The sequence below is a fragment of the Dermacentor albipictus genome, chromosome 1 (genome assembly GCF_038994185.2).
Source record: "Dermacentor albipictus isolate Rhodes 1998 colony chromosome 1, USDA_Dalb.pri_finalv2, whole genome shotgun sequence".
Taxonomy (NCBI): Eukaryota; Metazoa; Arthropoda; class Arachnida; order Ixodida; family Ixodidae; genus Dermacentor; species Dermacentor albipictus.
This window is the reverse complement of record NC_091821.1, coordinates 152,911,648-152,925,438: the sequence shown is the minus strand read 5'-3', so window position 1 is coordinate 152,925,438 and position 13,791 is coordinate 152,911,648. Positions and strand designations below refer to the sequence as shown.

General features: G+C 40.2%; 1 protein-coding gene across 1 annotated transcript in view; it reads left to right on the top strand.

Moving 5' to 3' along the window:
• The window catches only part of LOC135902977 (lysosomal aspartic protease-like), a 42,230-nt gene extending 30,217 nt beyond the window's left edge, over nucleotides 1-12,013 (top strand). The window contains exons 6-7 of the mRNA XM_070527566.1: nucleotides 624-722; nucleotides 11,817-12,013. Of these exons, the coding sequence (XP_070383667.1) occupies nucleotides 624-722; nucleotides 11,817-11,966 (249 nt within the window). The 3' untranslated portion in view covers nucleotides 11,967-12,013. The remainder of the gene's footprint in view (nucleotides 1-623; nucleotides 723-11,816) is intronic.
• The last annotated feature ends 1,778 nt before the right edge of the window (nucleotides 12,014-13,791 follow it).

The window sequence follows — 13,791 nt, the reverse complement described above, 5'->3', positions numbered from 1 at the left end:
ACAGCAGGGAAAAATTAATTAAATAATTAATTATATTTGTAATAAAGGTTCCGCCTCTCCCTTCTAGGATGATCCTAATGAGTCCGTCCCTGCCAAGCTGTAGATCGGTAACTGGTATACTGCTAGTTCACAATACAAATTCATATGAGAAGATTTTCATGCTCTTTCCCACCACTTTATCCTACCTTTAATATTTCAAACAAAGATAGAAGCAGTTCTAAGCTTTAAACAAAAGTGAGCTTGCTTCATTCACTAGTGTACTCTCTTCGTTTGATAGCTTGTCATATACTGTGACATAGTTACTATAGCGCTAACAAGACTAACGGGGGAAAAAAGTGAGACAGGACAGAGCCTGTCCCACCTTTTTTGTTAGTCTTGTTAGCGCTAGTAACTATATCACAGCAAATGCATCAACACCAAGTAGCCCAACTTTCTGTGTTAATTACATGCCATCTGCTTCTCACAGCCCATGGGCAAATAAGTGTCAGCAGGTCACTCACCCTGTACAGTCTAAAATAGTGAAACTTCTTACATGTAACATTTTGTGGTTTATGCGTGACATTATATCAACACGTTACCAGCCTAAGAATGTGAGATAAACCAGCACACAACTTTTTTTCCAGTATCGTGTGAGTTGCAAGAGCATTCCTAAAATGCCCAAAGCTGTCTTTACCATCGGTGGCAGGCAATTTGAATTTGAAGCTAAAGACTACATTCTACAGGTAAGTCACCCTGTTATTTTGTCAAGGCAATAAGGAAAGAAAACACATATCTACACAGGATAACGGAACTGACTATGACCAATAATACACAGTATGTCAAAGGACTGCACTCAGAGGTGAACTTAATATCTCTCGTTGGCTGTTCTTGATGCCGGTTGACAATATTTTCTCAATAATTATTCAATAATATAAATAGTGCTCCGGTAATTTAGATTAGCCACACACAAGTTTTGAAGCAATTTGTACTTTTACACATACAATATGCAATAGCTGGTGTTTCTGAAAACTAATAGATATACACATTAGATCCATTGCTTAATGTATTAGAACTACCACAGATAAAATTTTCTGGTCATGTAAGTTGTAGTAGCAGACTAAGGTCCTGCATATTTGTGCTGGAATTCGTATTGGAATTTAAAATACATCACGGGATGAGGAATATCATGAAACGACACAAGTGTTAATAATGATGATGATGATAATGCAAATCTTCAAATAAGAGACATTCGTGGTTTGGACATGGAGAGCAGCGTTTACCTTTTCGTTGAAGGTATAAATCTGTCATACAAATTTACCTATTTGTTTTGAACCGCTAACACTAATTTGGCAACCCAATTTTGCTTGCACGTGACAGTAGCATGTGAAAGATATTGCATGAAATGGTGGCTATGTCGCATAGCGGCGAATTGTTATTCATGTGTGTCACATGGTATGTGCATATGAGGAGGAAACAACTTTATTCAAGAGCACGTACATATGAGTATGCTTCTCAAACTGAGTGTCATACCTTTGAGAACCAATTGGGGCCAGTTCACCCCAATGCTTTAATTGCATTAAGAAAACAGAAATTTCGGCAGTCTTTTCTTTATTCTATTTTTAACTGGGTTATTGGTTTCCAGCAAACAAATAGGCTGCTGTTTCTTTCTATAAGAACTTATTAGACTAATAGGCTAGCAACCTTTGTTGTTGATAACCTTATAGGGCCACTATAGTTTTTCTATTCGAATTTTCGCTAGAGTTTGTTTTTAGTAGGGGAACAAAGTGTACTGTGCATTTTGTTGTTGCCTTCGATTGCCATACTTTGCCCTTTTGTACTAGGCAGAGCGAGTCACCAATTGTCACACATATGTTGCATTTCGACGTCAACACTTTTCATGCTCTTGTGTAGAGGAACGTTCAGACGAAAACAATTTTGCTGGAAAGGTAGCATATAGCCCTCTTTTGGAAGGCCAAGAAGGTGCACAGATTCGCTTGGCTGGAGGGTAAAAATACAAGTCCACGGCATGTGCGTGAGCACGGCACAGCTGACAGAACGGTTACATGCAATACAAGGAAGTTGGTTGTCTTTTCTTGGCTCATGGTTTCTGCAATAAATGTGCTGTCATTTCGCTACCAACAGCATAGTACATGCGAGCTACAACAGGGTGACAGTAATTTTCATGTATGAAGTGTCAGCAACAGCCTCACAGCAAGCTCACGGCAAAATCTAAAAAAAAGGAAGCGGGGTGGTTGACAAACTCTGTGTCAGAATCGGGTTACTAACTTGTACTGTTTGTTTCTGACAAATGTGCGGCTGAGGGGGGCCAAACTGAGTGCTTCAATATCTGTTGCTTGTATAGCTAATGGCATGGTGGAAATATTCAAGTGTAATTTTCCTGCGCAACTCATGACTATGCAACATTGTCTACATTGCCCACTACATTGTTTGGCCTTCTTACAAGAGGTTCCAGACACTTCACAACAGCCGAAAACCTGTTCTGAAAACAGAGGTTGTATTTAGAGATCAATTCGTAGCAAATATGTGCCAAGGAAGGTTAGCTCTTCTAAGTAGTGTGATGCAGTTGCAAATAATAACTTCAGGAGTTACATGGGAAATGTTAAATTTAGAAAATGTTGGATCACAACAATGCAGCATTTAAATCACAATAAAATTTACTGCAAAGGAGCGCTGCATGGGTACTAAATAAGAAGTAAACTGGTGCTCTTTTACGCAGTTAAAGCAGGAAGCATGCAGCTAGCTTGTAGACGTCTACCTTCCAGCTTGACCTAGCTAAGGCCACAGCTAGTAGCATTCTTTTGTAAGCTATACCCTAGACCTAGACCTCTACAAGCCAGCTGGTAGCTCAGCTAATGCTCTCCCCACTTACAGTTTGTAGTCACCTTGGGAAGCGCTGCAGACAATGTAGACACTGTCTACACTGCCTAGACTTCAGTGCCTTGCAGTGTAGACATCCAATGTTCAGGCTTGTTTCAGCTTTGTAGGTGCTATAGTTAGTTCTACTTACCATGTTTATGATCTTAGAAGGTTGAATTCTTATTTTACATGCGACTACAAAAGAACAAGCAAGGCGACAACCATAGTACAATTTTCACTTAGCCTTTGGTCAGTGTATTTTTTGTGTCAAGTTAATTACCAACCAGATGAGATGTTGTCAAGCCCTTGATCACATGCCACTGTAACATTGCATAAGTGCTAAACTGATAATCATTCAAAGAAGTAATGAATACAGTGCAATTAAATATATTTTGTCAATACATAGCACCATAACCGAAACAGTTATCCCAACGTTCACAAATAAATGTACTTGTGCTCTGTAATTGTTCTCCCACACCTTCCTTTTAAACGGCAAGACAACCATTTTTGCCTAAGCATGTGCAAGTATAAGCATTTCTAGTGATGAAATGACATCGGCACTCGCCAACTTTAATGTGTACCGAAATTGATAATGAAACATTATTGGAGGTTTTCATACAAAGTCCGACGTCTGCTACCACACATTTATGACAGAAAAAGCAACTTTTAGCATACTAAACCATGATTACAGACTGCAGCAGTGCACTTAATAAGCATGTCTGTCTGAAATATTGCAACAAATGTACCATTTTATTCCTTTTGTTCCACAGGCCATGAGTAACTTGCACTGCATGTGCACCTTATGTGCCAGTAGACTTTCACTGGTATGAAAATACGTGCATCCATATACAAAAGCCATATATGCCATTTCCACAAACAAATACAGCCAATAAATACCACCATCACCTCAGGTAAACTGCACTCTAAGTAGTCGCATGCAGTACTAATGGCAGCAGAACTAAGTGCAAGTATGTGGAGAGTACATATTAAGCAAGATAAAACAGCATGCAGAAAGGCTGTCTCCTGTCTCTACACAGAGACAACCTTCCATAATGGCTCATAGATGCTTAAGGGAGCAGTAAAAAATGCAGTGTATTTCATAAACACAAATGTGATTCAGTATTGTTGCTGTGAATATGACTGATATAGTGGGTCCTCAGTAAATGCAACTTAGAAATCTCAATTATCAATGCAACAAAAAATAAAATTGTCTTAGTTAAAATGGTAATTGATATGTTTATAAAATGGGTACAGGGACCCATTCGTTTCTCTGAGAGCATCGCTAACTCTAATAGTCTTCATTTTCAAATAAAGCAAACAGTGCAGAGAAAGAACAGGCTAAGACTTAGACAGAATCGTAAGCTTAAAAGGCATCAAAGATGAATTCACAACCTAAATTCGCTTAAATCATGGCTGAAAAAACTACAATTATCAAGATACACACACAAAACTGATTTCGGGTGCTTTCAGAAGTTCTCAATTGGAATCACAACTGAACTGTGGCTGGCCTACCACGAAGAGCTCCTTGTGGGCCCTGGAGCCATGCTTTGATTAGGAGGTCCACCATTTCTGCTAACTGAAAAGGCTTGATTTTCACCCTGTAATACTTTGCTGCAATCTTCCACTGACAACCGAGACTCCCATGCAGAAAGTACGTCGATGACATCACAGCTACGGAACTTCCTTCGTGCCACTTCGGGGAGAGGCGCAGCTGCTTACACAAGGATTGGCGGACTTAGTGGTTTCTAGTACTCTTCACAAGTTGACACAAAACATCAACAGTGTAAATTCGTAAAACAATATGTAGATCAAAATTATTAGTCTTTTAAAATCAATCAATGCTTATAGAGAAATTCATCAAGAGAATACTGACAGAAAAATTTTGTGCTTTTTTAGGTAGTTGCTGACCCCACAATTATGACATGGAGCCTCAATTCCTTGAGCAGCACAAATAATTATTACATCACATCTTATGCACCTAGTTTAACATGTACTCCAAGTGCAGCGCTATTTTAGACGTGAAGCAGGAGACTATTCAGATCACCAAAACCCTAGTTGGAATTCATGTGGCATCACAAACAACTCCAGCACGAGCCAGTTGGCTCAGTGCAGTAGCTGACGATCATATAACGGCCTTGTCACTAAAAGCCATCAAACTGACCCTTCCGATTGCGCGCTTCTTTTTGAAATGCAGGAGGACTCCCCCCTGTTATTCTGTCGAGTGTTGAATGAACTCTGTTTTCGTAGCATGGTCAAAGTGTGTGTGTGTGTGTGCGTCAGCGTTGTCTGATACCATGAGACCACTATATTGAGTACTGAAGAGATGAATGAACTTCTCTTTCATGTCTGAAGCCACACTACACTTCGTGCATGTTTTGAGCAGTAACACTAAAAGGTAATGTATTAACTAGTAATATTTCTGTATTAATAAACACATAATTGAGGCTCCATAGCATAATTTATTGAGTTGACAGCTATTCATTCTTGGTATATAAACGAGACAAAAATTTTGTGGCATACTGCTAAAAAATTAAGTACTCTCTCGTCAGCACAAACAATGACAAACAACCTTATCATCCAAAAGGATAGAAAGTTGGGCGAGTTGGTACGGTAACATGATCTTGAATTGTAGCGCGAAGTGACACAGACAGAGACTAGAACCAGACTGGACGCGCGCTCGTCCTGTCTGCTTCTAGTCTCTGTCTGTGTCACGTTGCGCTACAATTTAAGATCACGTAACCTTATCATCATTGTTTTTATCTCAAATTCACATTGGATATGTTAAATTTCTAAAAGAAAAGGCTATTGTCCTTACTGACAAATAGCATAACATAAAACCCCCTTTCCTGAAGCTGACAGCATTTAAACATCACAATTTGGCAAGCTAGAGTTCAGGCTTTTATTTATAACTAAATTAAAAAGCTAGAGGCTCCCTACCAATAAATCCAAGTATGACTCACTTTAATGTATGCCCAAATACACAGTAAGAATTCTATGCAATAAGTTTATAGAGTGCATCACATTTACCTTGAGTCGCAGATGACGCTCAAGCAGCAGTTTGTCAGCCGATCTGCCACTGTTTTGATAGTGTGTGACAGCATATTAGCTCATGATGGTTCATTCCTAGCACCCTCTGAAATTCAGACAACATTGATCAGCTAATGCAGGTAGTACAAACGACTACTTAAGTTAGAATAGCAAAATAACAACACATTATTAACAGCCCTAAGCTGCACTGGCTTATATGTCAAGGAAACAGTTTAAGTGTGATAGCTCACTATTCAGCAAACAAAATACACCTTGTTTTAGCCTTGTCTCTTGTCTCAAATTTATTGTCATTGCTTTCTCTCTGCAGACAAATTAACCCCGCCTACATTACTTCAAGGTCACATTCAATGGCAGCTATGAATTGCTTCACCCAAGGCATTCTTCTTGTAGTGAGAAAGGTAGAATGTCATATGAACAGTGATAGCTTAGACAGAATTTCAAATGTGACTTCGAAATGAAGACAGATGCTCAAAGAGAGAGAGAGAGAGAGATTTTTGTCCTCAGAACAACAAAAATGAAAAAATGTGCTGACTACATTGACTTCACACTACTCTGTCACAGCACTGCAAGCAACACAGCTGTCCTGACAGTCACATGGGTTAGCGCAGCGCAGAAACCATTCAGTGAAAATAGAATGAAAGCCAACTGATGGTTAAGGTATCCTACTGAAACAAATTTTTAAAAATAAATTATATGTATTCAACCAAAACAATACACGCAAAAGTAATTTAAAGTTCACCATGATTTGTGGATAGGCTTTTTACATTTCACACAGGAACATTCAAAAGAGCCGCACAGTACTAGATTTATCTTCCAAGTTTCATTTAGATAATGCATAACGGTGATAATTTTCTCGCACTCAAGATAGCATGTAGCGCCTGTTTATTGAACCATTTTTCAAGCATTTTTGAACCACTTTAAAAGCTCAATTTTGGTGAAATGTTGCATACGGATGCTTATGAACTGCTGATTTGATTTTATTTCTTTGTGGATTCCCTTGAAATAGCATCATAAATATCTGCTCATCACTGTCAGTGTACAAAAGAGGCCTCAGCTGCAGGCGGCTGTTACCTTCGACGACCGCACTTGTTTGCTGCCTGCTGTTGGTATTATTGCATTACCTTCATGTGTAATAGTGGAGTGGACACACTTCCATGAGTTAAATGTTGGGCCACTACCAGTTTTTTTCCCAATTTGGAAGGTCAAAAAATGGTGTTGAGGTGACTTTCGTACAATATTTTTGTTATTTCACTTACTGTACGTCTGTAGTCGCAGCGTGCGAGTGTTATTTATGTGATCATATTTAATTACAGCGCACAGTGATGAATATAGTATCACAACTGCTTATTGAGTCAGTAACGAAATTACACAGCTCCCGTCGTAGCCTGAAAGCCAGTACCATACTCAAGTTGTAAAGAGGCAAAAGGAAATAAATGCTGCTAACAAACATAAAAAACTTGCAATCTGAAACAGGCTCCGTCAATAACTGCATAAATGCAACAATCCGAAACGTTAACTGACGTTAGTGCCTATCAAATCGTGCAACATGATTTTCATCAAAGTAGGAGCCCTTCAATCATATAATAAAATCTTACCCAACCAAAATAAAGCGGTGTTGTTTCTGCCATTCTTTCGAACACGATCCAAACTTCTCCACTCGAAAACTCGTATCACTTTTAGCAAGCGAATAGCATGAACGAGCCACTACATGCAGTGTTAATGCACTGTTGCATGTCGCGCCACCTGCGATACCGGCACTGTCCTTGGATAAAGCTTCGTAATCTTTTCTCATGCTTACATATTTTCCCTTTAAAGCAACTCTAATGCACAGTTAAGATTTTTGAACAGCATATATTTTAATTTTTACTTGCTCTTTATGCACATTTTAAACTGCGTGCCCCCTTTGCGGGCTGCAAGTCGCAGCATGCTATCAATATGGCGCCAGGTTTGAACCAGTGAACACGCACATTTCAAAATGTGCGGTGGAAATGTATGAAGAATCGGTTTCCACGCGCTTCATTTGTGCTGCTGATTACGATACAAGGGGTTTCATATGCCCTATCAACGCGACTATCCCTTCACCTTTTGTGGAGCAGGCCGGCAACTTCCATGCTTACAAAATTGACCGTGTCACCCCCCCCCCCCTCCGCTCACTCTATGAATTGGCGAGCCGACCCCCCCCCCCCCCTCCGATTCGTTGAGGCTGCCCTTTATTACTTTTTCTAAGTATTGTCTTCACAATGGCTAGAAGTATATGGCTTGGAATCCTCAAGTGCTAGCCATGGCGTTGAATTTTTTACGTGTTTTTTTCTAACTAAATGTCTTCACAATGGCTAGTGAGTATAGTTAGAAACATCAAGTGCAAGCCATCATGAAGATGTTTAAACTATAGCTTGACATAGTTCTAGCTGCTTCTAGCCTGCTCAAGCTTTATCAACCTAGCTAGTAGCCAACTTGTGCTTCCTGGGAACTTATTGAAGGTACTAAACTTTATTGTACAGCAGCCATCACACATAACTTTGAGAATGACGAAACAGCTGTAGTGATTTAATTTCAACAAACACAGGTTATAAGAAGCAAACATTGAATGCTTTGGAAGCACGATGCATTAAGCTAGCAAATGCAGAAATATACAGCACTCTTTATAGGAGGAGCAGAAAGGCACTTAAGGTATGTTTGGGTTAAATATGACGTTGACTGCACAAGAAAAACTAGCATATAAGAAGAAGGTTATAAGAAGCAAACATTGAATGCTTTGGAAGGACGATGCATTAAGCTAGCACATACAGAAATATACAGCACCCTTTATAGGAGGAGCAGAAAGGCACTTAAGGTATGTTTGGGTTGAATATGACGTTGACTGCACAAGAAAAACTAGCACGAACTTGAATGAAGTATTAAAAGCTTGAGCAGCGGGAGGGCAATTAACCTTGTCAAGAAGATTTCAAGTAGTGAGCACATGCACGACGCAGCAATGTAGCTTACAAGTTGACATCACAATGAGATGGAAGACGCCGCTCAAACTTTTTTGGGACTAGTAGCACTCGGTATAGAAGAAGAATGAATGAAGTGGCTGCTGGATAAGAGATAGGAGCAACTACCTGCTGCAGACACCACATAAACAGTCGCGTTCAAGCCCGCTAAAGAGCTGGGTGAATGGGGAGATGGGGATAGGGACGGTGAGCACAGCTGGCATTATTGCTAACGGCATGCTATTACGTGTTCATGTAGTGCCTACAGCGACGAATAGAGCCAATAAACATGAATGTCCATTGCCACGCGGTGCTCTGTGAAAAAAGCAGCACTGGCGGCCGCTTCAGTACAGTGTTGTTCAGACATTCATTTAAATAAAATTAGTTAAAAAGAATAAAGTATCCACTCTCATGAAGCGGTTCCATCAGGGCAGGGGAAAGTAAGGAGGCCAGTTAAAAAATTATTGACCATATTCTAACACTGCATACAAAAAGTAGTAATAACTTGAATATGAGGTAACGTCTCTCAAAGTGACTTGTGGAAAGGCACAAGGTGTTCAAGCCCTGAAGTCTCAGTGTTGGGTGGAGGATTATTATTACGCATCAGTAGTGCTCAGTGAGGGCTGTGCAGCCCTGGAGTATATGTTGTTTGTCTATTAGCTGGGTGCCAAGACAGGACGAAGTGGCTGATTGCCATGACTGAAGGTGCATTGTGGTTCAGCAGGCTGGTGTGTCAGCTGTGTCCACTGGGTCTGTGATAATGCATGTCTGACTTTAACATGAGTAAATTTTCTGACGACATCTCTATGGTTCTCTAGGAAAAAGTTCGAAAGCGTGGCCTGTCGAGCCACCTTCGCTTAGGCCAGAACAGTGTCTGGGTCAGTGGGGTAAAGGTCATTACATGTGATTGACTGACTCTCTGAGGGGCTGGAAAGAAGCTGCCATTCTGGATAGGAAGACATTTCACTGCCAGTAACATTAGCACGGTATGAGACCTATGCAAGGCAGACGCTGACCAGCTTTGTCAATTATTCATATTGTGCAGTGTATGAAGTGTACAGCCGTGTTGCATGAGTCCAGTCACGTGCAGGCTTTAATGGAGGCTTGCGAGTCTGTATAGATAATATGATAAGTGAAAGCAGCAAAAGAAACCTGGAGGAGGCCATCACATCCAGTGGATATTGTAGCCAGTTCCACTGTTAATAACGAAATGTTACATGTTGAACATTATGAGGAGTGGGCCATAGCAGTGCATATGCAGTAGTATCTTTGAAGTTTTGTCACTGAGGGCAGTGGTACAAGATATAGATAGTGTGCTTATGGGGAACAGTATCAGAAACTTATGCTTCGTGCCGACTTGTGTAAGAAAACTAAGTAATTCTCTTTGTGGTCAGTGTTTCAATTCCTGGAGATAGGTGCAAAATCCCTGTGAAGGAGACACCCGCACAGAGTTGGGAAAGACAGCAGAGGCATTGTAGAGACTGGAAGGTAAAGAAACGAGAGAAGGGGGTAACTGGATATTATGGCTCGAAGTCAGAACTGGTGACCATAAATTAGGGAATAGATGCAAAGCATAAAAGCAGCAGCACAATTGCAAAGTATTTTACATTTTTGCTTGCAAATTCATTTCACAGTAGTGCAAAAAATGATTTACAGTTTGTATGATTTGTGAAATCCGCCCACTGCACAGCTTAAGTGGGAGGAAAACCAGGCGGTGAGGGCAATCGGTCTCGGACCCGCGTTTTCACCACAGAGAAAGTGGAAAGTCGTTTCAGTTCCCTGGAAGCTGCACTTGCATGCAAGCATTATTTCGTAGATTGAACCACATTTCATGCATGCCCGCTTATACACCTTGGATCCAACCTTAAGCCTTCGACTTCCACCAAGACTTCCCCCGAAGAGATGCAATCCTTTTATGTAGGCTATGGTTGGGTGTCACATTTATCAATGCTTACGTGCACCGCATAGAGATGGCCAACACCACAGCCTGTGACCACTGTGACAATGAAGAAACAATCTGTCTTGTTCTCTGCCAGTGCCCACAGTACAGTGTGCAAAGACAATCGATTTCCATTGTGCTCAGCCAGTTGTACGACTGGCCTCCGTTGGAAGAAAAATTCTACAACATAGACAGGACCTTACATTGCATCAGAAGGCTGTGCAAGCGCTACTGTGTTTCTTGACACCCATCAGCCTGTGTGATTGTTCTTTGGCCTATTTAGTGTTTATTCATAATGTGAATCTCATTGACAGCCTTTTGTTTTAAAATAGCCAAAATTACCTATGCATCATACCAGCAAAAAAATAAAGGTAATTATTTTGCTATATACAACATCGATTGTGATAAATCCAATTTTGCTTGTGCTTATAGAACCATATAGTACAAGACACATTCACTGCATGCCATAATGTTGTGCATGGAGTGCTACAAGCAAATATTTGAATTGGGGAGTAGCAGAGGAAGCTTTCCCTGTGTTGTTGCAGCAGTGTATGTAGCAAACACATCCTCTGACACAATGTGTAAACAGAAGAAAGGTGCACTGTTCGTGGCATCCACAGTACATAACCACTAGCATATGGTAGGCTATGGTTCAAGTAACAGGTGGTTCTACAGAGCTGTTATTTGCTTATGGTATAATGTTGAGATATGTTCTGTTAAGCCATCAATAATTGTGCAATTTACTATGACAACCACTGTCTTCTTCAAATAAGTATGGATCCCAGTCACGGACGTTTTGGATTGTCACCTATAGTCTATAATTGTCTACAGATGTGCAACCAAATTCTGTCAGAATGAAGGAAAATATATGGGTGCATTATATGTTCGCGTTCCACACAAATTAGAGCGACAAAATGAGGACTTCATTTTCGTTGGGTGAATTGAAACTACGAGCGTACTTTCTAACATAAAAAATTATTTTTTTTGCTTTCTGGTTCTAGGTTCAGTCCTCTGACAAAGTACGCTGTTACAGTGGTTTTGAGGAATACAGCGAAGGAAACCTTTGGATCTTGGGACAAGTGTTCATGCGTCGTATTTACACTATCTTTGACCGGGGCAACAACCGGATTGGATTTGCACAGGTTGCCTAAAAAGAGCCTGCACAGACTGGCACGTTGGCGAAACATAATAAACAGAGTTTTCCAACACCCTTTGTGTCCATGTAGCATAAGTTACACAACAAGTGTCTCAGCTGCATGCATTGCTGGAAGGTTAGAGATGCAGATGTACTCTGTTCAGCTATGCACGCTCCACAATTACACACATTAATCCTAACTAAACTTAATTAAATTAAGATCTGGGGTTTTATGTGCCATAACCACGACATGAACATGATCAGTTTTGATTACCTGCGGTTCTTTAACATGCGTCTAAATCTACACATTAATCCTCAACTCCTCATTAAAGTACTTTAGCAGCATTGCAAATATGGCAACATTATTTGGTGACAAGTGCAATTTGGTGCTGATGAATTTGATCGTGTTATCACATGTCTTTGACATGGATTCTTCCCCAGCGAGTGAAAAATTATATGCGCACCCTTCATAAACAAGAGCCGTATGTATCATGTTGTAAGCTAAGTTTTGCCCATTCGGCAGTGTCGCCAACACCCTATTCTTAAAATCAAAGAACAAAGCGGGAGAAGTGTGAGGCAAAATAGCTCAGCAGATATTAAGGAAAGTTCAAGCAGCTGTACAGGCTTTGCGACTATTAAAGTGAACATCTAAATAATAGTTTAGTAACAACTACTGCAGAAGTGTGATGTCAGGCTTCACTAGATAATACTTGCCAAACAGCTGCCCTGTCGAAGAACCTGCCCCTTTTTATATTCATGACTTAGTGAATAAGAATGACACCTGGTTGTTGTATCAGGCATCAGGCTGACAACAATGAGCCACACAGACTGGCCGGACAACAAAAGCCAGCATAGGCACAAACAATAAAAGTAAACGCTCGGGTCATTTGTTGCACGCAAACTCTGCTTCACCTGTCTCGCTTATATACAGGGTGTTTCATTTAACTTGGGCCAAACTTTAAAAATATGCAAATGCTACGTAGTTGGACTGAACCAAGGTAATGCTGTTTGCCATTGCTTGGAGATACTCAAAATATTTTTGCATCCTGCCTAATTAGAGAATTAGTCTTAATTAATAACTTCTCAAATATATTTAGATAAAAAGTGCCAATGAGAAAATTCTCGAGCAACATGAAAAACTCCCGATACAGCTTTCTGTTGCTCAATACATGCTACATGTATTTGTTTACATGTTTTTACATGTTTAATACATGTTTTAATACATGTTTTCCGACCGTGAAAGATGCCCACGAATACATACAAAATTGCCACGCAACTGGCCGTTCAAGGCACTTTTCCGTGTATTTGCGGGTTTCTTTCATGCTCGCTTTCCCTTTCCTGTAAACTGTGTATATGTGTATATGTGTTCAAAACACCTTTATGTAGCACGTATTGAGCAACAGAAAACTGTATCGGTAGTTTCTCATGTTGCTCTACAATTGTCTCAGTGACACTTTTCACCTAATTATAATAATTGAGAGGTTGATTAAGTAATTAAAGTTAATTATGTAATTACTTGGAATGCAAAAACAATCTGTGTATCTCCTAGTGACGGCAAATAACATTACCTTGGCTCTGTCCAGCGATGTAGCATTTGCGTATTTTTAAATTTTGGCCCAAGTTAAGTGAAACACCCTGTATACGCATGCGATGGTCTTAACCCCTTAAAGCATGGTGTATTATATATTACACGCACAGAACAACTTCTTCTAGCATAGCAGAACCAAAATCAACCTCCTATATATTCACCCAGAATCTATGTTCTCTCTAGCAACGTAGTGACTTGAGCACTAAAAGCGCTTGTCTTCGTCCCACCCTTTCTGCTGTCCTTTATCTTGTTT